This window comes from Furipterus horrens, unplaced genomic scaffold (assembly GCF_987537825.1).
Source record: "Furipterus horrens unplaced genomic scaffold, mFurHor1.1.pri manual_scaffold_17, whole genome shotgun sequence".
In the NCBI taxonomy this organism is placed as follows: domain Eukaryota; kingdom Metazoa; phylum Chordata; class Mammalia; order Chiroptera; family Furipteridae; genus Furipterus; species Furipterus horrens.
The window spans coordinates 54,596,790-54,621,090 of NW_028327187.1; the positions used below are offsets into that span (position 1 = coordinate 54,596,790).

A 24,301-nucleotide genomic window follows, 5' to 3' on the forward strand; every position below is an offset into this window, starting at 1 on the left:
GCTATCAGAGAGATGCAAGTAAAAACCACAATGAGATACCACCTTACACCTGTCAGAATGGCCATCATCAACAAATCAACAAACAACAAATGCTGACGAGGATGTGGAGAAACAGGAACCCTACTGCACTGTTGGTGGGAATGCAGACTGGTGCAGCCACTATGGAAAACAGTATGGAATTACCTCAAAAAACTAAAAATGGAACTGCCATTTGAACCAGTGATTCCACTGCTAGGATTATACCCGAAAAATCCTAAAACCCTAATTCAAGAGAACTTATGCACCCCTATGTTCATAGCAGCCCTGTTTACAATAGCTAAGTGCTGGAAACAGCCTAGGTGCCCGTCTGTGGATGAGTGGATCAAAAAACGGTGGTACATCTACACAATGGAATACTATGTAGCAGAAAGAAAGAAGGAACTCCTGCCATTTGCGACAACATGGATGGAACTAGAGAGAATTATGCTTAGTGAAATAAGCCAGGCAAAGAAAGCAAAATACCATATGATATCACCCAGTACAGGAAACTAAAGAGCAACACAAACAAACGAACTAAATAGGCAAAGACTAGAATAGTAGTCAGTAGGGGGGAGGGAGGAGGGAGAGAAGGGGGATAAGTAATGGAAGGGTCAGGTCAAGGAACGTATATGAATGACTCATGGACATGGACAACGGGGAGGGATATAATTGTGGGAGAAGGTATGGGCTGGGAGGGGGGAGCAAGGGGGGAAAAATGGGACAACTGTAATTGAATAACAAAAAATAAAATTAAAAAAAATTATAAATAAAAATAATAAAATATTTAATGAAAGGGGAGAAAAGTAAATATAAAAGTAAATATAATTTACGAGAAAAGATAAAATTCTGAAAATAAGATGCCAATAACTGATGCTTATCATAACCAGTATCTTTTAAAAGAATATACAGCATACTAGAATATAAGTATATATAATTTAATCCTTGATCTTCAAATAATAGTGCTATGTCTATAATATGTGTGACTAAAAACAGCATGCATGTGACAATCCTATGCACAGTATATAAACTGAATTTCAGCTGTGGCAATTCAACTTATTTCAGAAGGTATGAAGCCTTTGCTCAGAGTCAACTTTAAATTAAATGACCTAGTCATTAAAAGAAATTTCATGAAAGAGGTTAGAAATCCTGTAGCAAGCTTAAATAAATCCATGTTACCTGATGAATCATGGGTAGGTGGCTTATTGGGGACCATATTAAATAAATTAGCTCTGGGTTGCTTTGGCTTGAAGAACATTACAGTATTAATTTCCACATATAACCCTCATACTTTTGAGATCTCCGCAGCATTGTGGATTATACAAATCTCAATCAAAAGAAATACCATGATTTCTCAGTATGTTTTATAATATATAGAGTGTGACACTTAAAAAACTTTACTGAAACCGCAAAATGCCTAATTTCTACAATTCAGTTAGAATCGTATTCATGTTATTAAAGTCACCACACCAAATGTAATAAAGTTCTTTAATGAATCACAAATAAAATCCATGGGACAATTTTAAAGCCATTATTTTGGTCCTTTAAGTATACGGAGGCTTCATTAGCAGATAACTACTATATTTCTGCATCAGGTCAATTTGGGGGATTAAGTTATATATTGGGTTGGCCAAAAAGTTCGTATGATTTTTTCTGTAAAATAAAAGACATTTTTCACTCTCACCAATAATTTTATTAATTTGGATATTTTGAGAATGTTGGTTATTTCCCGTGTGGCATAACATTGATTGTTCTCAATTGAAGTCTTGATCTGATTGCTATCAACTTCAACTGGTCTACCTGATCATGGAGCATCAACTGTGGAGCATCATTCAAGAGAGAAACCTCCAGCGCAAAATTTCGCAAACCACCTTTGACACGTTTGATCAGTCATAGCACCTTCTCTAAACACTGCACAAAATTTTTTTTGCATTTCAGTTGCGTTTTTACCTTTCTTGAAATAATAAAGCATAACATGCCAAAAATGTCGCATATTTTCTTCCATCTTGAATACTAACATGGCTTAACAAAAATTCGCCTATTTTGATGATACACGCTGATATGACAGCTGTCACAATACCATCTAACAAAATTGTTTCAAATGAAGTCAAAGACAACTAAGCGCCACCAGGCCCATTTTACAGAAAAAAACCAAATGAACATTTTGGCCTATCCAATAATCATTCTTTCAAAAAACAAAAATGGAAAGGACATTTTTAAAACATAATTTCTACCAACCAAATTTAAAGCTGAGGTTACAGACGTCTCATGATATCAACAGGTGTAATGGCTTCTTCATTTAATTTAAATGACATTCAATTTAAGAGACCCAAGAGAAAACACTCATCTGCAACACTAAAGGAAATTTAGAAGATGTAAGAAACAAGCCACACATCTTTAAAAAGTAACTGTATGCTGTAGCTATACATTCATGCATATGAACTATCCAAAAGTCACATGAATTTTTTTGAAAAGTATGTCTACTTGAGAAGAGAGGGGGAGAAAAGAAAAGAGAAAAAGACAGTGTTTCAACATTTAAAAAACCAAAAATATAGGATTTTAATTTACACCAACATTATAAAAAAAGTAATAGAATGGTGTTTTTTTAAAATTTGAGTTGCTTAATTAGGAAGAATTATCCTAAGTCCTTTTCTACCCACAACATAAGTATGTGGAAGGATCTGGACTGCTCCAGAAGGAATGAATATGTAGCATTACCTGAAAGATATCCTCTCATATTTCAAGAATATGATGCCTTTCATGAGAAAGTAGGCGTGCAACTAAAAAAGATTCAATTTTTGGGGCTTATACTTTCTTAGGGAACAACTTATAAGTTTTGGGCTTGATTTTCCTCATCTATTATTACACGGAAACAAAGTATTTTATGGGGAAGTTCTCATCTTCCCTACAATTGGATGAAGCAAGATGAATAAGTTGAAGAAAGGAGTTATACAGCAGAAGCAATGACCAAAATTTGCTCAGAATCAGCACTGCTGAAACACGTTTCAGGTGCCTCATACTTATCAATGTTTCAAAAAATGTAATAACCTGTAATCCTTCTTAAGTAAACAATTAAGATGTGCTCCTATTCTCTCAAAGTGAAGTTTCACATTTAACTCTTTTCTAAATCAAAACAACTGGGGAGTATAAATACATTTATTTAATTTATTTGTGTCTTTATTTGTTTGAATTATATGCTTAAAAAATCATACTCACCACATGCAATTGACAGGTAAACTTGAGAATCTGGTGTCTGGTGCAGAATACGAAATGGTGCTACTTTAGCAGTCGAGTCTAAGACTGAATAAAGAGTCCCAACCAGAAGCCCTGTTATGATAAAGAGACTGTTGAAATAAGGAATTTATGACAAAAACAATGAATTTACCTTTTAAAATTTCTAGTCCAAAGTTTCCTTATAAAGAATTTCCTTAAAGAAAAAATATATTCTGGAAGAAGAATTTACAGTGTTCTGATGTGAGCAGTGTTTGAGGAACTGATCTTTCAATAAAATAAGTCAGGTTCAATTGTCCAAATTTCAAGATATATTTATAGCACTTACATATATACCTCCTTTACAAGATCGTGTATATGAGGTTTGTCCAGAAAAAGTCAAGACGCTGTTAATATAATGAGAATGGTTTGCTTGACAGCAATGTAACCTGGTAGTCAAGGACAGTGGACTTGAATGCACATGCATGAACAATGACTTCACTGTACTAATTAGTGGGGGTGGTAGACACCATTGAGTGAGCATGTGCATTGTGTGGCCGTCACATTCAAAATGAGCAAACAGAGCAACAAATCTGCACCAAATTTTGTGTTAAGCTTGAACATTCCTCCACAGAAACTATTCGGATGATTCAGAAGGCTGCAGCTATGGGCCACTGGTAATTGGCAGATTCATCATAACAATGCGCCCACTCATACATCACGTCTCATGCAGAGTATTTTGGCAAAACATCAAATCACCCAGGTGATTCAGTCCCCATACAGCCCAGATTTGGCACCCCGGGTCTTCCATTGTTTTCCCAAAACTAAAATCACCTTTGAAAGGGAATAGATTTCAGACTGTCAATGAGATTCAGGAAAATGTGACAGGGCAGCTGATGGCAACTGGGAGAACTGTGTGAGGTCCCAAGGTGCCTACTTTGAAGGGGACTGAGGTGTCATTGTCCTCTGTATAATGCTTCTTGTATCTTCTTCAATAAATATGTCTATTTTTCATATTACATGGCAGGATAATCTCTGGACAGACCTCATATAACAGGTAAGAATGTAGGTACCAGAGACTACCTGGGTTTGAATCTTGGCTTTGTCACTTATTTATACCAACTTGAGCCAGTTGTACTTAACCTTTTCTTCATCCCCATTTGCAAAATAAGGGATTAAAACAGAACTTACCAAAAAGCTATGCTGTAAAGATAAAATGGGTTATTATTCCATATAAAACACTTAGAACAATGCTTACCACACAGTAAAACACTCAATGTTAACTAATATAAATATTATATGAGAAAATATTAGCTTTTTAAACAAGATAAAACTTGGATTAATTAAAATCTTAGGTAAAAAGATTTTTAAAAACAGTTAATTCTTCATTTGGAATTCAAGGCTTTTGACCAATTAGTTCCCATTTGGTGACCTGATTATATTTTCTACTCTTCCTTAGAACAAAGTTGGCTGCTTTTTTCTCAAAGTTTGCTGTTTTCTTAAACAACCAACTAATTTCTCCCTTAGGGTCTCTGCTAAGCAATCCTCTTTTCACCTAGAAATGCTAACACAAGTCTTCTAGCCCAGTCCAGCTAATCCAAACTCTACATTTCTTCAAGACCCATTTCCCCACTGACAACCCCAAGCAATAATACCTTCCCTTTTCTCTGATTACTTAATAATACTTAAAGTCTATACAACATAACCTATCATTTTGATTATTAGGCTAGTTATTACAACTATAGCAAGTGTTTCAGGTATATTAATCTTGTCTCTTTATCTAGATTATTAGTTCTCTGAGGATAATAACCACATCTTCTACCTCTGGGTTTGCATCCTTAACTTTCAACGTATTTCTGGGCACAACAGGAGCTAAACTGTTGACATAACTGCATGAATAGGATGGCTAAAATATATAAATCCACCTTCATGTTCTGGAAATTTTGATTGGCTGAGTGTTGGTTTTGCTTTATGAGGCATTTCTCTTCAATTTAGATTACAGATTTTTAAGAAAAACATTAAATCAAGTATAAAGCAGGCTTTCGGCTATTTTCCTACCTTTATCCATTGAAAAGGAGTTAAGACTCCAAGCAAGTTTTAAATGAGTATATGGGTAGTAGGTTGGCAGATGTGAGGTAGATGTCATTATAAGCTTAGAGGGAGGTAAATTAGAACAGTGGGAGATACAGCAAAGAGAAAACCAGAAATTTGGCTCAGCTGAAAGGGTTGGACAGTGGATGTAGGAATTGGTGAAAAGTAAAAACAGGGGTAACAAAAGCAGCAAATTATTAACTAGTAACCTGACAAAGGGTTTTGATAGTGGAAATAAAGTATCAAGAGAAAAGATTTTGGCAATGGCAACATGTGCAGATTATAGATTAAAGAAGTTATCTAATATGAAAAAGTTATCATATTAAGGCTTTAAGAAACAAAAATAAATTCCAGGCAAATATCATGAAAGAGGGGATGCGGGGGAAGAGAGAATGGGAATAAGAGACATAGGGAATTACTGAAGGGTTTAGGAGATAAAGGAAAAATAATTCTATCACTTCTAACAAGAAGTCACTGTGAGAAATTGGATATTTGGCTATGAGATCAAGAATGAAGAAACTACAGTGGGAGTTGGTCAAAAGTAAAGAAAGTGGGAGCTAAACACATGCAAATAACTTCCTCAGAGTAATGTGACAGCAATTATACAGAAAATGGAAAAAAGAAGAATGTTCTCAGTTTGAAGACAGGAAATTAAAAATACTCAAAAGGCAGATAAAAGAGTGGTAGTAAAGACAACCAAAAGGGGTAACTTTCTTCAGGTTGAAAACAGAATCGAGTGTATGACTGCCTGTGCATATAAATATACATATAATCACTTGACAAAATTGTCAAAATAAAGGAATTTTAACTTCATATAAACCATTTATTAAACACAGCCCTGTTTTAACTGCTAGATTTGCCTCCCAAGAATTTAAATTCTAAAAATGTTTCAAAAAGATATTTTCAAATTTGCAAAGAAAATCATTTATTTCACCTTTACCGTTTTCAACAAAACTAGCTCAAATCCGATTTCCCTATGTACAAACACTAGAAAAAAAGTAATATTAGAAAAACGGGAGAAATAACAAAGAGGTAAAGAAAAGTTTGACTCAGCTGAAAGATAACAGTGGGAGTGTGGCTGTGTAAGAGGCAGAGAGGAAAGGAATGGCCACAGATAATCATTCCCGAGTAACATTGTAACAATTAGTTCTCTGATACAGTGTTTTGAAATGGGACAAATTGGTCAAAATCACAGGCATGAAAGGTCATTTCCTTTTTTTGTATTTTTAAAGAGTAGGATTATTACTTGCTACTTTTCATTCACTAAACTTTTAAAAGATTTTATTTATTTTTAGAGAGAGGGGAAGGGAGGGAGAAATACATTGATTGGTTGTTTCTTGCATGCCCCCAACTGGGGACCTGGCCTGCAATCCAAGCATGTGCTCTGACTGGGAATTGAACTGGTGACCTTTCAGTTCGGAGGCCAGCACTTAGTGCACTGAGTCACACCAGCCAGGGCAAGAAAGGTCATTTCTTTCTATGGCAGAACTGTTTGCAAGATAGGTGCCTTGCTGTACATAGAAGGAAATCGCTCGGTTTGTGTAAGTGCATTAAATCAGGCAGTACAAAAGTATGCAACAGATCATTTGGAAGCAAGTTCTAAAGTACATTTCTAGTCACTGGAGGAACTCTTTCAGCTCATTAAGCTATAATCTTCAAGTCTCTGCAAGTTGTTTAGGAATTACTGTGTGCCAAAGTCTAGGTTCTAAAAGTACAAGAAAACTAGCTGACAACTTTGGGTTGCTTCTCCATATACACAGAGGTTTATCATCTGACAGCCTGAACATCCAAGGTCATGTCATGAATCAGCCTACACATGGGAAGTTCTATAGCCATAGCAAATTGGGAAGAGAATAGATACTGTCTCTCAGCTGTGTGATGAAATAAGAGATTTTAAAATAACAAAGAATATCAACAAATTGAAATTATCCTTTAAATGCCTATGACTGAGTAAAGTACCAATGTCCTAGACTGTGGTAAAGGTCTTTGGGGTTTCTGTAGCATCCTGCCATACAATACCAAAATTAAGGAAATTCACGACTCTAATTGATGTGTAATACTTTTTATTAAATTGTAGGGGTACCACATAGTCCCTGTAAAAAGTTTCAATATGTAAGTATGTAAGGGCTTTAAATGTTCTTTGTGAGAAGTAGCAAGGACTTGCTAAAAGGCCTTGGAAAAAGGAATGTAAGGAGTGTTATAGCAATTAGTGATTTACAAGCTAAAAGGACTTCAGCCTCTATCACCTCCCATTTGCTTCCTTGTGTCTGGTTTATAACATTTGTGAAGGTTGTGCTTTGCAGAATGTCTAGCCCTTTGAAAATAAATTGCTTCACAGGGAGTTCGTCCCTGGCTGAAGAGCTATGCTGCCGTCGAAGATAACCTTTAGCCTTGTGAATTTCTGTTCCTGTTACTGCCAAGACATTCCTGCAGTCCTGCCCAGCCCCCTCTTCCTAAGGCTGTTTTCCGCCAAAGAAGAAACAAAGAGACTGCACCAGTATAAAAACCCAGCGTTTAGACTCCATTGTAGGTTGGAGCATGTTAGAGACCAGCTCAGGGTCTGCCCAACTCCTGGCCATTATTAAAAATCCTTTGCTTAACTTTATACACCACTTCAGAGTGTTCAATCTTGCCTATGTAGCCGTAACAAAATGGCATAGCAAGATAACATAACAGCAAGGTTGCATGATTTAAAAAATAGGCAATTTGCAGGTAATGATTACTGTTCACAAAGCATTTCTTTCTGGCTGGTTATGGATATAGCACCACTGACTTTACAGATGAAACATATCCTAAAAGGTCATGTAGTCCTACTACCAGTACATTCATCTACCTTATAATATCCCTGATAGAAAGCCTAGCCTTTTCCTTTATAACTCCAGAGTGTTTACTTCTCCCAAGGCAGTCTACTGCATTGGTGGGAATTTCATTAATTGGAAAATCTTTTCTAAAATATGAAAAGGATTTATATATATCCAAATGTTATAGTCAGGGCTGTCTTCATGGGCTTCTTGACCTGTTCATGCTCAGAAGGGCCTCACGTTTGGTTCAATGCTCAGTTTTTACTATCTTGAAATTCTTAATTTTTAGAGAACCCTGCTTGTTCATTTTGCACTGAGATCTACAAATTAGGTAGTGGATTCTGGTTATAGTGGTTATCTCTGGGCAGTGGGATAAAGGGTAGTCATTATTTTCTTTTTTATACTTAACGCATATTTTCTGGAATTTTAAAAATAAACTTTTTTAACCTATAAGATAGAAAAGTAAAGCTATCTCTTACACACTTCAAAAAGGAAGGTCATTCTCAGGATAAATAAAATGTTACTTCTTTGCAATTTGGGGGCAATACAAAACGTACTATATTCTACATGATGGGTCTTCAAATATGATTACAGTTATTTTGTCTCCTATTGCTTATTCTTCCCTTCTCCTAGCTTAAAATATACCTAGTTCTTTCAACTGTTTGTTGTGTGAGATTGTCTGGGCCTCTTATTATTTCTTCTACCAATCTCTTAACATATCTATTTGTCAAGATCTCTTATAAAATGTGTCATTCAAACCCGAATACCAGATATGGTCTGAACAATTGCAGGTTCTTTAAATAACTGTGAGCTTCATGGTTCTATTAATGCAGTCTAAGATCATGCTACCTTTTTTTATTTTTTATTTAGCTACTACATCATATTATAAGCTTATGATCAACTATGCTACTTTGATATTTTTTAAAAAAAATATAAGCACCAAATATTAAGTACCATACAGCTGATTTTTTAAAAAACCTAAAAGCAGTGTACATTTACCCATGTTAAATTTTAACCTCATTTATTATTTTAGCTGAGAATTCTAACTTGTCCATATCTTTCTGAATCTTGATTTTATCTTCTATGATAGTGATTCTCAACCAAAACTGCAAATGTGAGTCATTTGGAGTTTTTGAAACTACTCAAGCTTAAATTTTCAAACTATAAAATCCATGAGATTCTAATTTAATTCATCTGGGGTAGGGACTGGGCATTCTATCCTTCCCTTAACTTCCTATTATAAAATTTTTCAATCTCATAAGAAGCAGAGAATAATATATTGAAACTTCTATGTGCCCATAACCTAACTTCAATAATAATCATCACTTTTTCAGTCTTCTGTCAGTTACCCCACTTAAAGTAAATCCCAGGCATCATATCATTTTACCCATAGTGTCATTTAGCTTGTTTTAAAAGTTTCTCAGTTGAATTTTACACGCAGCCAGTGTTGAGAAAACTGTCTATGGTAATAATGGTCCCATTCAATTTTCAGACACCTGCAAATTTGATAAACATTTTTTTTGTATTAAGCCAATGATAATGATGAATAGGTAGGACCAAGGGTTGAGTGTTGGAGGAGAGGCTATTAAAACAGCATGACTTGAAGAGACAATGCTCATTATCAATGTGTTCATTTTATTATACTTTAGATTGACAAATCGCTCTTTCTACTTGTAAACTAGATTAAGGGCACTGTGTAAGGCAACACTGCTCTGGCTGTAGAAGAGTCATTTAAATGAACTTCCTAATTACAAATAAGATTTATTTCCATTCTAAGTAAAATGTTGAATTATAAATTTTGGCCATAAAAATGGAACTTTATAGTGAATTCTGTATGCTGTTATAAATTTCCATGCTTAAAAAGTCAAACAAGTATACCTTTACTGAATTTTTTATCATCTCAACTTCATTAAACGTTAATGAACAAACTAGTAAACTGCCAACACACTTAGTAGGAAATACATTCAAATAGGAGAAAGTAGTGTTCTCAGTGGAGTTAGTGGGTTTTCCTGATTCTACTGCTTTTGCTACCAGACCTAAGACCTTAAAACAGGACTATGCATGCTTATTTTAGAATACTCTATTAGCCACAGTTGGTATTTTGAAAACTGCCAACCTAAAGGGCATGGAAAAACAGTTAATAATAATTCTTTTGTCCTATTTTCCCCTTTCCCTGCATTCTTTTAAAGACATTTACTTGAAAACTGGAAATATGTAAGCACTCACTTCCTTCCCTAATTGAAATCTCTGTCCATCAAAGGATTTACACAGAGGCGATTCCTACTGGCCCACAAGGAGGACCAGGAGTCACCTTTGGCCCCATTTTACTTGTTCCTACAGGCCTTTGAGTCAGTCTGGGAGTTGCTTCTCCCCTAAACCCCCTCCCTCCTTTTTTTGTTCCCTCAATAAACCAGTTGCTTGCTTCCAAGAAAAAAAAAGATTTACACAAGAATTTTAGGGAAGGTGACAATGACATGTGAGAAAAAAGAATGCATGAAGTATCAATCAAACCAAGCTACATTTCTAAAGATTAAAACATAGGGAACTATGAGAATTGTTACCAATTTATTTACAGCACATTTTTACATTTTAAGACTTAATGCATCAATGTACAAAGAGTATCCCCACAAAAAATTAAAGAAAATACATCTGAATCCCTTGGTGCAAAGGAACAAGCAAATGTGGCAGCAAATGAATAAACTCATACAAGGGGGGGGTGACTCACCCAAAATGGAATTTATTTATAAAAATTGTGTATTTATTTTTACATGTTTAAAGTTCAGTCACCTTCAAAGTACTCTCCATTTGCTGCAATACACATATCGAGACATTTTTTCCCATTGTTCAAAACAGATTTTGAACTAATTGATTTTGATGCTTCTGCCGATTTTTGTTTCACCTCTTCCATGTTGGCGAAACGTTTCCCTTTGTGGACTTTTTTTCATTGGGGAAAAACTGACAGAAAAAAAAATGTTACTCAGGGAAAATTCTGGTGAATAGAGAGGGTGGGGCACCAGGGTCATGGCATTTTTGGTAAAAAGTCACTGAATACTCAGTGTAGTGTGGACAGGTGTGCTCCTAAATCACCCATTATGGAATGGGTAAACATGTTGAGTCTTCAAAAAAAATTTCACTGAAGACAGATGCAGCCTCTCACAACACCAGCTGTTACACTGATACAGATGGGTTCCTAGAACATTCTCTTAGTGGAGGAAGCCTGTATTACAAGAGCCCTGCTCTTCAGAAGATAATTCCAGTTTGGGGGAGGGAGTACCCCCTGCTATGCAGTACAGTAATTCTAAAACATTTTTTAGAAGAATTAAAGATGACCATTATTTTGGTTAGTTTAAAACAAGAGGACAACAAGTATAGCGATAAAAGTTAACAAATGTGATTATCCCTTTTTGAAAAAATTCACTTATTTTTACTGGAGTAAGAAAAATAGGACCATCTAGGCTGGAGTTAAAAGAGCTGTGGAGGCAAAAATAACAAAGGCTTAATTCTCAGGTCCCTTTAATTCTCTATCTCAGGTATTCATCTACCATAGATGGTCACTGCTCTTCGACATTTTCTAATTGCTAAGAACACTATCCCTTGATTCTCCTATTTTAAATCACAAATAAACGAATCTGAAATACTTGCTAAGTCCCCAAAGACTGCCATTTTTGGCTTTTGCACTATCATATTATTCCTCCCACTTAGAATGCCCTCCCTACCCCATCCCAGATACTGTTAGTGCTCACAGATGGCTGATTTAATTCCAAAAGCAATCCAAACTGGTTTTTGGTAAGTTGCACTACAGATATCACAATGAAATTCTGTCAGCAGAATACCACCTATTGTTACTAACCACTGCTTTTAGGAAATCTTTGTATGATTTAACAGGATATCTTATCAGCATACTTTTAAAAATATGTTTTTTTGATTATACTGTTACAGTTATCCCAATTTCTTTTCCCTCTGCTCCCCTCCACCCAGTGACCACCCTCCCTCCAGTTGTCCCCCACTTTTAGTCCATGTCCATTAGTTGTGCATAAAGTTCTTCTCAACCTCTTCCTGTCTACTCCATTCCCTCCTACTATGCTTCTTAATTCCTGTACCATCTCCCTCCCTAACCCCCTTACCCCTCCCTGCTGACCTCCCCCCAATATGTTCCCGACGCCTATAGTTCTTTTTCCAGTCTCGTTGCCTATTTTGTTTGCCTTTGCTTCAATTCCCTACCTTCTGTTGTTGGTTGTTGTGATGCAGTTTTCATTTTAATGTTCATAGTTTTGATCCTCCTTCTAAACAAGTCCCGTTAACATCTCGTATAACAGTGGTTTGGATTTAATGAACTCTTTCAGTTTTACTTTGTCCTGGAAGCACTTTATCTGCCCTTCTATTCTGAATGACAGTTTCGCTGGATACAGTATTTGTGGCTGTAGGTTTTTGATTTTCATTACTTTGAATATCTCTTGACAGGCCCTTCTTGCCTGCAGGGTTTCCTTTGAGAAATCAGGTGATAGTCTAATTGGGACCCCTTTGTACATGATTCTTTTCTTCTCCCTTGCTGCTTTTAAGATTTTCTCTTTATCTTTAATTTTTGAGAATTTGATTATAATGTGTCTTGAAGTGGTTTTCTCTGGGTCCAGTTTCTCTGGAATCCTCTGTGCTTCCTGGACCTGTAAGTCTATTTCCTTCCCCAAGTTCGGGAAGTTCTGTTTCATTATTTTTTCACATAGTTTTTCAATTTCTAGTTCTTCTTCTTCGCCCTCTGGCAATCTTATAATCTGAATGTTCGGTCTCTTATAGCTGTCCCAGAGGTTTCTGATCCTCTCCTCACTTTCCTTACTTTTTGTTTCCTCTTTCTGCACTGGTTGATGGTTTGTTCCTTCCCTATGTTCCGGTTTGTTGATTTGATCTCTGGATTTTATTTCCTCACCACTTGTCTCGTATGTGTTTCTGTTCATTTCAGTATGAGTAGCTTTCATTCCTTCCCTGTCTTGTTCCAAACCTTTTGTTAATTCTGTAAGCCACCTTATACCTATGGCTCTGAACTGAGCCTCGGAAAGGTTCTTTATTTGTTCGCCTGTCAGGTTCCTCATCTGTTACCTGGTGAGCTGGGTCACCGGGATTTCAATCATTGTCTGCTTCATTCTGACAGACTGTTTAGCTTTGCTTCTTGGGCAGGCTATAGGGGGCGGAGCTCCATGTACTCATCACTACCTGGCGACCATCGGTGACCAGCAGCGATCAGCAACCTTTTTTGCTGCCCTTTGGCACTTTGTGTGGAGGCGGGGGTCCAGGGTGAGTTCCTGTTACAGAAACAGGGGAGTCCAAAAATCCCCAGAGTTTGCTGCTGGGGGATGGGGAGAAGGAAGCAGCTTTCAGAATGCCTCCACATGCCTGAGGCTGGTGGCCAATGTCTTTCTTATGCAAAATGGCTTTAATGCATCTGAAGCCTCAGGTAGATGGGAGGAGTCTTGAACCAGGGGACGGTATGGAAAAGGCACACAGAGCCTATGTAACGGTCTGTGAATGGTCAGAACTGTTTGCAACGCCCACTGCATCAGAGGACGTAGTCAGGGATATATAAGCAGCTGCGGACATTTTAGCTCTCTCGCTCTCGCTCACGCGCTCGCTCTCGCACTCTCTCTCTCTCTCTCTCTCGCTCTCAGGCTCTCTCTCGCTCTCACTCTCGCTCTGGCTCGCGCTCTCTCTCTCGCGCGCGCGCTAGCTCTCGGGCTCTCGCTCTCTCGTGTGCTCCCTCCACGTGGCTTGGTGAAGGGGCCTTCTCCATGTGGCTTGGAGAAGGGGTCTCCAGGCTGCTTTAAGAGGCTCTCGCCATGCGGTTTTGAGGGGAGGAGATCTGCATGGTTTGCAGGAAGAAGGCAGTTTGCAAGGAGGCTGAGAATCCAGGCGGTTCTGCATTGAGAGCTGGAAGGCACCACAGCACAGAAAGGACCTCCCCAATCAGATTGAGTGATTGGCAGCTGCTGGTAAAGCTGAACTGTGTCGGGAAAGTAGGGAAACGGTTTCTCTAACTTTCCTAAAACTAGCTTGGTTTGGAAGCGGGGGAGGCAAGGATATGTGTTTGTGGGTGTTTTAAAGAGCATAAGACTTAACAATAGAAATCCGCAAATAACTAAATCTATATAACTATTAAATAAACAATTCTTTTTCTTTTCACTAAACTCTGGTATTGAGAGTTATAATTTTGGCGGCGGGCAATCGGGCCCCTAACTAAAGAGCCCGTGGGTTTGTTTTCAATTGGAGCAGCCCAGGGGTTCTGTAACATTCCCGCCATTATTCTCCGCTGAGAGACTGGGATCCGTCCCTCCACTCTCTGGGCCTCACCGTCCGAGGCAATTGGGTGGCTGCCCTTCCCAGCGTTGAAATTGCCGAGCTGCGGGGTCTCGACTGCAGCCGGGGTTGTTCCCCTGGAGCTTCTTGCAGTCCCACCGCTATGCCCACTGCTACTAGAGACAGAGCCGCGATTTCTCATCCCTCCTACCTGTCCAGATGAGCACTGCTGGTTTATAACTTCATACATTGGGCTTCCATGTAGTTTTATTTTCTGGAATTTCTGGTTATCTTTTGTTTTGAGATAGTTGCATCCTTTTCAGTTGTAGAGAGAGACTGAGCGTCTAAGCCTCCATCTTGGCCGGAAGTCTTATCAGCATACTTTACACCAGAGCTGGCCTTGGAAAATTACTTTGGGGGTTTCAAGTATCCCTTATTAGTGAATACTTAGAAGCCGCCAAAACCAGGCTGATACTATTGACCCTAGTAATTATGTATTTGTTTGCTTACTTGTTTATTATCTGTCTGTCTCACCAGACCATGAACTCTGAGGGTAGGAACTATTTCTGCCTTATTTCATTACTGTATACCCAAGATCAAGCACAGTAGCCAGCTACCAACCCATTCTTAGCTTCCTTTCACAGCAAAATTTCTAGAATGAATCACATAATTTACTCTGCCCCCAAATATCTGCTTGACTTATATACTCTAGTCCCTCTGGCCTCTGTTCATAGTTCAACTTATCAAGGTCTTCTCAGAACAAATTTATATAGCATACCAAGCTCTTCACCTCTGTATCCTTATACTTTACTTTATTTTTCTTCATATTGCTCACAACCAGCAGCCATACAACACATTATTTGTTTATTTGCTGTTCTCAAATGAAGTGTTAGCCACACGAGAACAGAGATTTTGTTTTGTTCACTAGTGTTATCACCAGTGCCTAAAACAGTGTTTGATTTTTAGAATGCACCTGTAATTAAATATTAAATGAACACATCTTGCATCATCATGTTTTATTTTGTGCTTATAAAGCAGGCAGCAAAGGTGGAAAACTGGGCAAGTTTTCTAACATAAAGTTAATATAAAATCTATGTCATAGCAGTACACCACATGGTAAACACTATAGTCTCCTTTATTTTGCTATTAAATTTAGCTTACTTTATTTCCATAGTCCTTCTACAACTGTCCAGCGGAAGTATGGGCTTTCACCACCTGAATCATTATTTACTCAAGTATTATGTTTTAAAAAATATGCTAAGATAACTAGACTTCCAGCCAAGATGGAGGGTTAGACGGACACGCTCGGTCTCCCTCTACAACTAGAGAGGAATACAACTACTTCAAAACAAAAGATAACTAGAAATTCCAGAAAATAAAACTACACGGAAGCCCAACGTATGAAGTTATAAACCAGCGGCGCCCTTTGGGCAGGTAGGAAGAGCGAAAGTGGGTGGTGCTGTTTGTGGTCGCACCAGGGACAGCGGCAGGGAGAGCAATCTCAGCGGCAGGGAGAACAATCCCAGCGGCAGGGAGAACAATCCCGACTGCAGTCAAACCCTGGCGTCTCACGACTCCAACGCTGGGAAAAGCAGCCACCACATCGGAAAAGCAGCCACCACATCGCCTCGAACAGTGAGGCCCAGAGGGCGGGAGGACGGATCCTGGTCTCCTAGCGGAATAACTGTGTGAATCCATCTTGGACCCCCGCCCCCACACAAAACGCCACAGGGCTGCGAAATAGGTTGCGGATAGGCACCGGTCGCTGGGTTGTGATGACAAAGCACCACAGTGCAGCGAGAAAGGTGGCGGAATGGCGTCGGTCGCTGGGTCGTGACGAGTACACAGGCACTGCTCCCTATAGCTGGCCCAAGAAAACAAAACGCATCTGTCAAAATGAGACAGACAACTATAGAAATCCCGGTGGCACAGCTCACCAAGCAACAGATGAAGAATCTGACAGATGAACAAATAAGAAACCTGTCAGAGGCTCAATTCAGGGCCATTGTTATCAGGTGGCTTACAGAATTAACAAAAGATCTGGAAAAAGATGAGAAAGAATCGAAAAACACTCATAATGAAAGGAACAAAACCACATACGAGACAGATGGTGAGGAAAAAAAATCCGGAGTTCATATCAACAAACCAGAACATAGAGAAGGAACAAACAGTCAACCAGTGCAGAGAGAGGAAATGGGAAGCAAGGATGAGAGGATCAGAAACCTCTGGGACAGCTATAAGAGATCGAATATACAGATTATAGGATTGCCAGAGGGTGAAGAAGAAGAACTAGAAATTGAAAAATTAAGTGAAAATATAATAAAGCAGAACTTCCCAAACTTGGGGAAGGAAATAGACTTACATGTCCAGGAAGCACAGAGAGTTCCAAAACAACTGGACCCAGGGAGAACCACTCCAAGACACATTATAATCAAAATGTCAAAAGTTAAAGATAAAGAGAGAATCTTAAAAGCAGCAAGAGAGAAGAAAAGAATCATGTACAAAGGGGTCCCAATTAGACTATCAGCTGACTTCTCAAGGGAGACCCTGCAGGCAAGAAGGGACTGGCAAGAAATATTCAAAGTAATGAAAATCCAAAACCTACAACCATGAATACTCTATCCAGCGAAATTGTCATTCAGTATAGAAGGGCAGAGAAAGTGTTTCCAGGACAAAATAAAACTGAAAGAGTTCATTAGATCCAAACCACTGTTATATGAGATGTTAAAGGGACTGGTTTAGAAAAAGGAGGATCAAAACTATGAACACTAAAATGAAAACTGCATCACAAGAAACAACAACAGAAGCTAGGGAATTGAAACAAAGGCAAACTAAACAGGCAACGAGAGTGGAAAAAGAACTATAGGTATGGGGAACATATTGGGGGGAGGTCAACAGGGAGGGGGAACGGGGAGAGGGAGGGAGATGATATAGGAATTAAGGATCATGGTAGGAGGGAATGGAATAGAGAGAGGTTGAGAAGAACTATATGCACAACTAATGGACATGGTCTAAAAGGGGGGGACAACTGGAGGGAGGGGGGCCACCGGGTGGAGGGGAGCAGAGGGAAGGGAAATTGGGACAAATGTAACATTATAATCAATAAAACACATTAAAAAATATGCTAAGATAACTAAAGTTATATGTACTCTTTAATACCACTCAGTAAGACATCAAGTGATACTTATATCTGTAGAGGCTCTGAGAACTTCTAGGTTTTGGGCAATTGTAGATCAAAAAGTAATGTTTTTGTGATATTTTATTTTAATTGTTGTACATTATTCTGATTATAAACCATAAATGCACAATCATCATCATACCAAAATTCTTGAATTATTAACTAGCAGTGTTTTTGCTTTTACAGTGGTATCATTGCATATTGGACATACTCAGTGTTGCTACTCCAAATCAATTTCTATATATAAAGTGGGAAAAGTAATTACTAGGGAAAATGGTACTTACACCTTACTTCTTTAATAGATAAATATCAAATATTTATATAGTTGCTCACAAGTTTCAAAACTTACTTGACTCACATAACAATGTGGTGAGCTATGGGAAGATAAGTTTTGTTCCCATTTTACAGATGAGAAAACAACCCTTTATAAAAGTTACAACTGAATAGAGGCATAAACATATTAAAGAATCTATAAAGATAAGGAAGCAGCATTAATGTAGTAAATAGAATTGCCAGTCTCAGTGGTATATTCGTATATTTGTGGATGTTGGCTTATAATTATAAGAACTTATGAAAAAGAAAATCCCATAGGGCAATCCCTTGGGAGGGCAAAGCACACTGTGTTTCTGACAGTCAGGTCTTCCTAAATCCTATACATTGAAGTACTTAATAAAATATAGCCCCATAATTCTACTCATGTAGTAGCTCCCATCTGCCAAGCAGAACAAAATGATTTGTGTTTAATAAGCCAAATATGTATAAATTATTTTTAATCACATAAAACCAGGTGCCAAATTTAGATACCATAGAAGAGACATTACCATTAATCAGGCAGGAGGAACGAGGAGTAATGTAAGATAACTGCAAAAATCCAGAATGGTGAATTACTTCTCTAAATGAAAGAAAATAACTTTATCTGTAAAATAATGTTATGTATAACAAAATTTTCAACAAGATATTCCACTCTGTTATGAACCAGGACCATTAAGTAAGATAAAGTTAGGCAAATGGTAAATACCCTACTAGACAGCAACCAAAAGTTTCAGAATCTAAAAAAGAACCTCAGAATTCTAACTTCCAAACTAGTCTCCTACTCTAACCATACTGAGTTTCTCTATTGCTCCAGTTCCATTATTAAAAAAAAAAGACATTAGTCACCAACTCCACAGCAAAGGTAATTACATTGCTGGTGGTAATTGTCAATTATTACAAGGCAAAGAGATGAAATCATAAAAAAAAAAACAACTGTTAACATTTTTATATGGTTGTTATCTATTCTTCATTAAAGAAAATGTATAAACAAATCTTTTAAAGGGGCAGCACATAACATCGAATTTTAGCAAACAAAATAGACAAAAGCAAGCTTATGCTGGCACACAGTCAAACTCCTGTGGGAGCTAACCCACATGTGGATTGTGGTAAAGCAAAGAAAAGCTCTTGGCTTCACAATTTTAAGTAAAATACAGTAATTGAGCAGCAATGAAAATCAGCACACACTTTAGCTTTAGACCAAATTAAAAACAAAAACAAAAAACTCTTTGCTTCTTTCTTACCCATTCTTTAATTTATGTGCAATATAGTGTCAACTCTCAAGTGGTAATTTCAAGCATCTTGACACAGGTAAAACAATCATGCAGAGATATAAATTGACAACAAAAATGGGGCTATGGCTATTCTCAACATTCATGTGTGGTAGAAATCTTGGTTCATTTCTTCAGACAAATCTCTTATTCTAGAGGTATGGGGAAGAGCAAGTGGGAGTGGGTGGTATAGAGATAAAAAACTGGTGCAACTGGCCCATGCCAAATTAAAAATCAAACATAGAAAACGAGTGATTATTTAAAGGAAATGTGAAACAAGTAAAGAACTATTTAATAAATTACAGTAATTTTATTATTAAGAATGCCTCGCCTATTATTTTTCATGAACATGGTTGTACAAAGCAAAATATACTTCTTAATGTGGGCAAATGTGGATAAACATGGGCAAGAACACTAGAAAATTCTGGTCGAATAAAATTATGGGGAAACAAAATATAATGCTGTGACACAGGGCTGTAAGTATCTATTTAAATATATTATGACCTGTCCTCAATGGACTAAGAGGATAAATTACATCACTGGTTAATTATAAACACTGATTCTCAAATCTTAATATGGAAAATCTATACATGTATTAAATGAAAAGAATCCTCTGAGAAATAACACTTGCAATTTTTTAAAAGCCAGAAAACAACAAAATGTCAATTTTAACAAGGCAATATTCATTGCCATATTTCAAGAGCCTTTTTAGAAACTGGATAAGATAGATTTTGCAAGATTTTAAAAATTGTCCTGTAGAACCTCAAAATTCTCTCCACTCTGTGGATGGCTTGAAAAAAAAAAAAAAAGTAATAACAGCACACAGCTTAACAATATACAATGATTCAGCATCTATTACACAGGGGAGCAATTTTTAACATAATTCCTGTTGAGTTCGATTTTTCAGCTGTTTTAGACTTAAATAGGCATGCTGATTTCAAAACTGCAGTTATTTTCTTCTATCACATCAAGTTTTTCTCTACAACTTATCTTAATGTGACCACTCTAGGCTGGATCGAGCCAGGATCAAGGGAAGCACTAGTGCTCTCCTACTGGCTGAGAGCAAACCTCCCTAGAGTGGGGAGTGGTGGGGCATGACCTTGGAGACCAGTGACAGGTTCATATTTGTCTAAGCTATTCAGTTACTCATGAGACAGTGTGGTGAAAGGTTGTGTGCCACTTTATATAGTGAATTGTATTCCAAAGTGTAGTCCAACTTCTTGTCTGTATACAAGAAGTTAGCAGAATTTATTTTTTTATTTACATACACACTTATTTCCTTTCCTTCAGATCATATCTGTCTCTCCTATTTCTCATCGTAAGTGCCTAAACAACCTTGATTCATTTTGTTATATCTGTGGCAGTTTCACCATTCTGAGTCAAAGGACAAACATCAGCGCATTTGTCAGACAAGCCTATTTTGCATATTTTAAAGTAAAAGTTGGTGATAAAGATAACTCTTGGGCCCCTCAAAAAGTGTGCAAGCAATATGTCGAGAGTTTATGGATGTGGACGAAGGGAACACGTGATAAATTGCCATTTGGTATACCTATGGTTTGGCGAGAGCCCAGAGATCATTCAAGTGACTGTTACTTTTGTATAGTGAAAATGTCAGGATATAACAAGAAAAATAAATATAAAATAGAGTATCCTAGTCTACCATCAGCTATACACCCAGTGCCTCATTCAGCTGAAATCCCAGTGCCAGTTTTCATTGAACTACCCTCTTTCAAAAAAAAAAAAAAGTATGGTGAAGAACTAAGTGACAGCAACAATGAAAATTCTGAAATTGAAGATGACTCAGTTCATAAGGGATTCAATCAGCATGAGTTGAATGATTTGGCATGAGATTTGGGACTATCCAGAATGAGTTCAGAACTCCTAGCATCAAGACTGCACAATAAAAACTTGCTTGAAAAAGGAGCAAAGGTATTCTATTTTCGATCAAGAGAAAGTGCATCTCTGCAGTACTTTCAAAGTGACAGTGGCTTTGTGTATTGCCATAACATACATGGTTTAATGGAGGAATTGGGAATTCCAATCTAGAATGCAACTGAATGGTGACTGTTCATAGATAGCTCAAAGTTGAGCTTGAAGTATGTTCTGCTCCACAATGGCAATTTATTTGGTGCAGGTCATTCAGTCTGTTTTCATGAAGAATATGAAGACATAAAGAGTCGTTGATCTGTTGCAATATCACAAGCACAATGGATCATCTGTGTTGACCTTAAAATTGTCTGCTTCCTTCTTGATCAGCAACACGGATTCCTGTTTTCTGTGTATGTGGGACAGCAGAGCTCGTGAGAAGCATTGGGTGGAGTCGAATTGGCCTCCAAGATCTGACCTCAAACCTGGTGATCCAAACATTCTACGTGAGCCATTTGTTGACAGAAAGAACATTATATTCCCACCTCTGCACATAAAACTGGGTCTCACGAAGCAATTTGTTAAAGCTTTGCCAACTGAAGGAGACTGTTTCAAGTATCTCATTTTGGCATTTCCTAGCCTGTCATTTGAAAAGATAAAATACCTGAATATGTATGTATGTTTGGTAGCAGAACTTTATTACTTGTACACAATTTGACTTACAATAACAATATACAACCTTTATGTGAATAAAATAACTCTAAATAAACAGTACATTCAGGTAATTTTTCTTTATTTTACTTTGTATGTACATTTTGTATGGTTTTGGGGACAAAGGGAGGATATCCTGTACTTTAAAAAGTTGATGATAGAGAAAACAGGGGTCATTTTTGTATTCAGATGCCAAAAGTTAGTCAAAAAAATTGTCAGATCTAACTCAATGAAAAGTCTGTTCCCCAGTGTCATCTTTCACTTTATCCTCTCAACTCTGGGTAAACCCAACTTTACAGAAGAGGAAAGGCAATGTCATCTACTTCACAAATCTACCCGATATTTCAGCTATTTGATTCTAATTATAATTTAGCTGGTTTACTAGTTACTGGTTATAATTATAATCCTCCTGGTTTACTGATTACTTCTCCCCAACCTGACCCTCTCTCGCTTATAAGGATCATGAGCACTTCAAGGCAGGGAAACGAATCTTAATTGTCTTTGTACCCTAGCATTTCACGTGATGCATACTAGGCGCTTGATTGAATATATGAAATAATTTGTCAAATGCCATTTAACAACAGATGAGGATGGAAACTAAAATACAAGGTTTCAGACTATTCCCTTTTTCTGTTACATCATGCTACTTAAATTAAGCCTGGTCAACCACTTCAAGGCCACAACACCAAACTAGAAATTGTCACAAAAAAGAGCTCTGGTCTTTCTTATGTCCAAAACTTTGAATGTCCCTATCCAAGATGAGTGGTCTCAAAATAAAATTCTTCGATGGCTTTAAATACTTGACCAAGGAATGATTTCGATTTGCAAATCAAAGAATTGAAGACAGGATGGATTAAGCGGGAAGTTAAACTTCTGTTGGTTTGCTTACAATCATGTCATAGAAAGAAAAGGGCAGCGCCACATTCAAGACAGAAATGAATAGAGACACTTACTTTGAGAGGGGAGTCCAAGGATTGAAACCCTGGAGCAAAGTAAAAATTGATAAATTGGGAGAGGTCAGCAATTCAAGAGACCTCTCCCTCGCCATCCACCCACTCCCTAATTTCTTATTTGAAGTCAGTCCTTCAGGATGTGATGGGGCTCCTTCCTTTCTTACTGTCCTCCCTCCCCACCTCCCAACATACACACGCACTCTTTGGAGTGGTGATTATTAACAGGTGATTTTGTGAAAAAAGTTCAACTGCGAACTGGCCCCGGTAAACAGCTTAAATGCGACCTGTGGAGGTCTAACACTCATCAGTCCCCTCCCCACGAGAAGCGACAGGGAAGGTACTTTACCTCAGAAAGAACCGCTCTTCCCTTTCCCTGTCCCACCCAAAAAGCAGCCGCTGATCCAGGTCTGCATTCTCAGGACTAAGGGAGGGCAACGCAAAGGTGGTGGCAGGAGAAGAACCCCTGTCAGTCCGCCCAGGGTTTTGGATCTAGTGGTGGATAGAGTTAACTGTGGTCCTCACCACCTTTTAAGTACCAGCGACCACAGCGCCCAGACGAGTAGGGGTGGCCTCAACTTACCTGTGAGCCTCCCTCCGCCCTCCTCTCCATAGCCCCGACGCCGACGCCGTTGCAGCACGAAGTAGTCCTTGGACTTTTCCATCAGCCACAGCTTCAGCACATTTTTTAGGAGCACCTCCTCAGGCTTTAGCCACATCGCCAAGAATTTTGTGCCTCCCGTGAGCAGCGACCTAGATCCCCTCTTCACCTCACCCTCCACCCGTCTTTTCGCTTTTACTTCCTCCGCTCACCAATTCTTCATCCGTAGGCAGCAGCTCAGGTTCAGGTTTTCCATGCTTCCCCCAACCCTCCCTTCTCTCATGTAGGCAGCGAGATCGCCAATTCCCTCCCACTGCACTATCGCGGAACTAGGATATAGTCCCTCGTCTTTATTTCTGGGAATCGTAGTTTCCTACACGCTTTTCTGTGCTCACGTCGCTGGAGGGCGGAACTACACTTCCCACAATCTACTGGATCAGAAACTGGGTGGGGGTGCTTTTAAAGTACATCCCTCCCCCAGTTTGTGTATTTTGCCTATTTAAAGTTTAAAGAGTGCTTTTTTTTTGTTTTTTGTTTTTTGTAGTTGTTAAAATAAGTGAGACTCAGGTATAAAAGTGCTTCTTCTCATCCTTTTACAGCCGATGGTGTTAAACTGCAGGAAACAAATTTTCTGGAATTTTGGAGTAAGGAATGGCCGATTTGGGGTAGTCAGAGTAGCACCAACTAACATTTAATGAGCTCTTACTATATACTAAGGAGATTTCCTTTTAGAAGTCTTGCGAAGTAGATTTTATTCCCCATTTTGCAAGTAAATAAAGAGAAGTGCAAATGGGTGAGTGGATTTATCCAAGGTCACGCAGGAAGTGGAGTCATAAAATTTATTGTCTAATTAAAAATCTTACTTAGATTAAGATCTTTGTGCCATTACAGGAAGAATATAAAACCTCCAAAGCCATCCACTTTTCTTCAGGGCATGCACCCTTCCCTTCCCCTGCTGCAGCCCCAATCTTGTTATTTAACTACTGTAATCATCCAAAAAATGTCTTGTCACACTT

The 24,301-nt window shown here is 38.1% G+C and overlaps 1 protein-coding gene across 1 annotated transcript in view; it reads right to left on the reverse strand.

The window, feature by feature from the left end:
- Positions 1 to 23,572, reverse strand: part of TBC1D8B (TBC1 domain family member 8B) — a 105,436-nt gene extending 81,864 nt beyond the window's left edge. Inside the window, exons 1-2 of the mRNA XM_090264060.1 lie at positions 23,268 to 23,572; positions 3,232 to 3,342 (exon numbers count right to left, since the gene is read on the reverse strand). Of these exons, the coding sequence (XP_090120186.1) occupies positions 3,232 to 3,342; positions 23,268 to 23,403 (247 nt within the window). The 5' untranslated portion in view covers positions 23,404 to 23,572. The remainder of the gene's footprint in view (positions 1 to 3,231; positions 3,343 to 23,267) is intronic.
- Between the last annotated feature and the right edge of the window lie 729 nt (positions 23,573 to 24,301).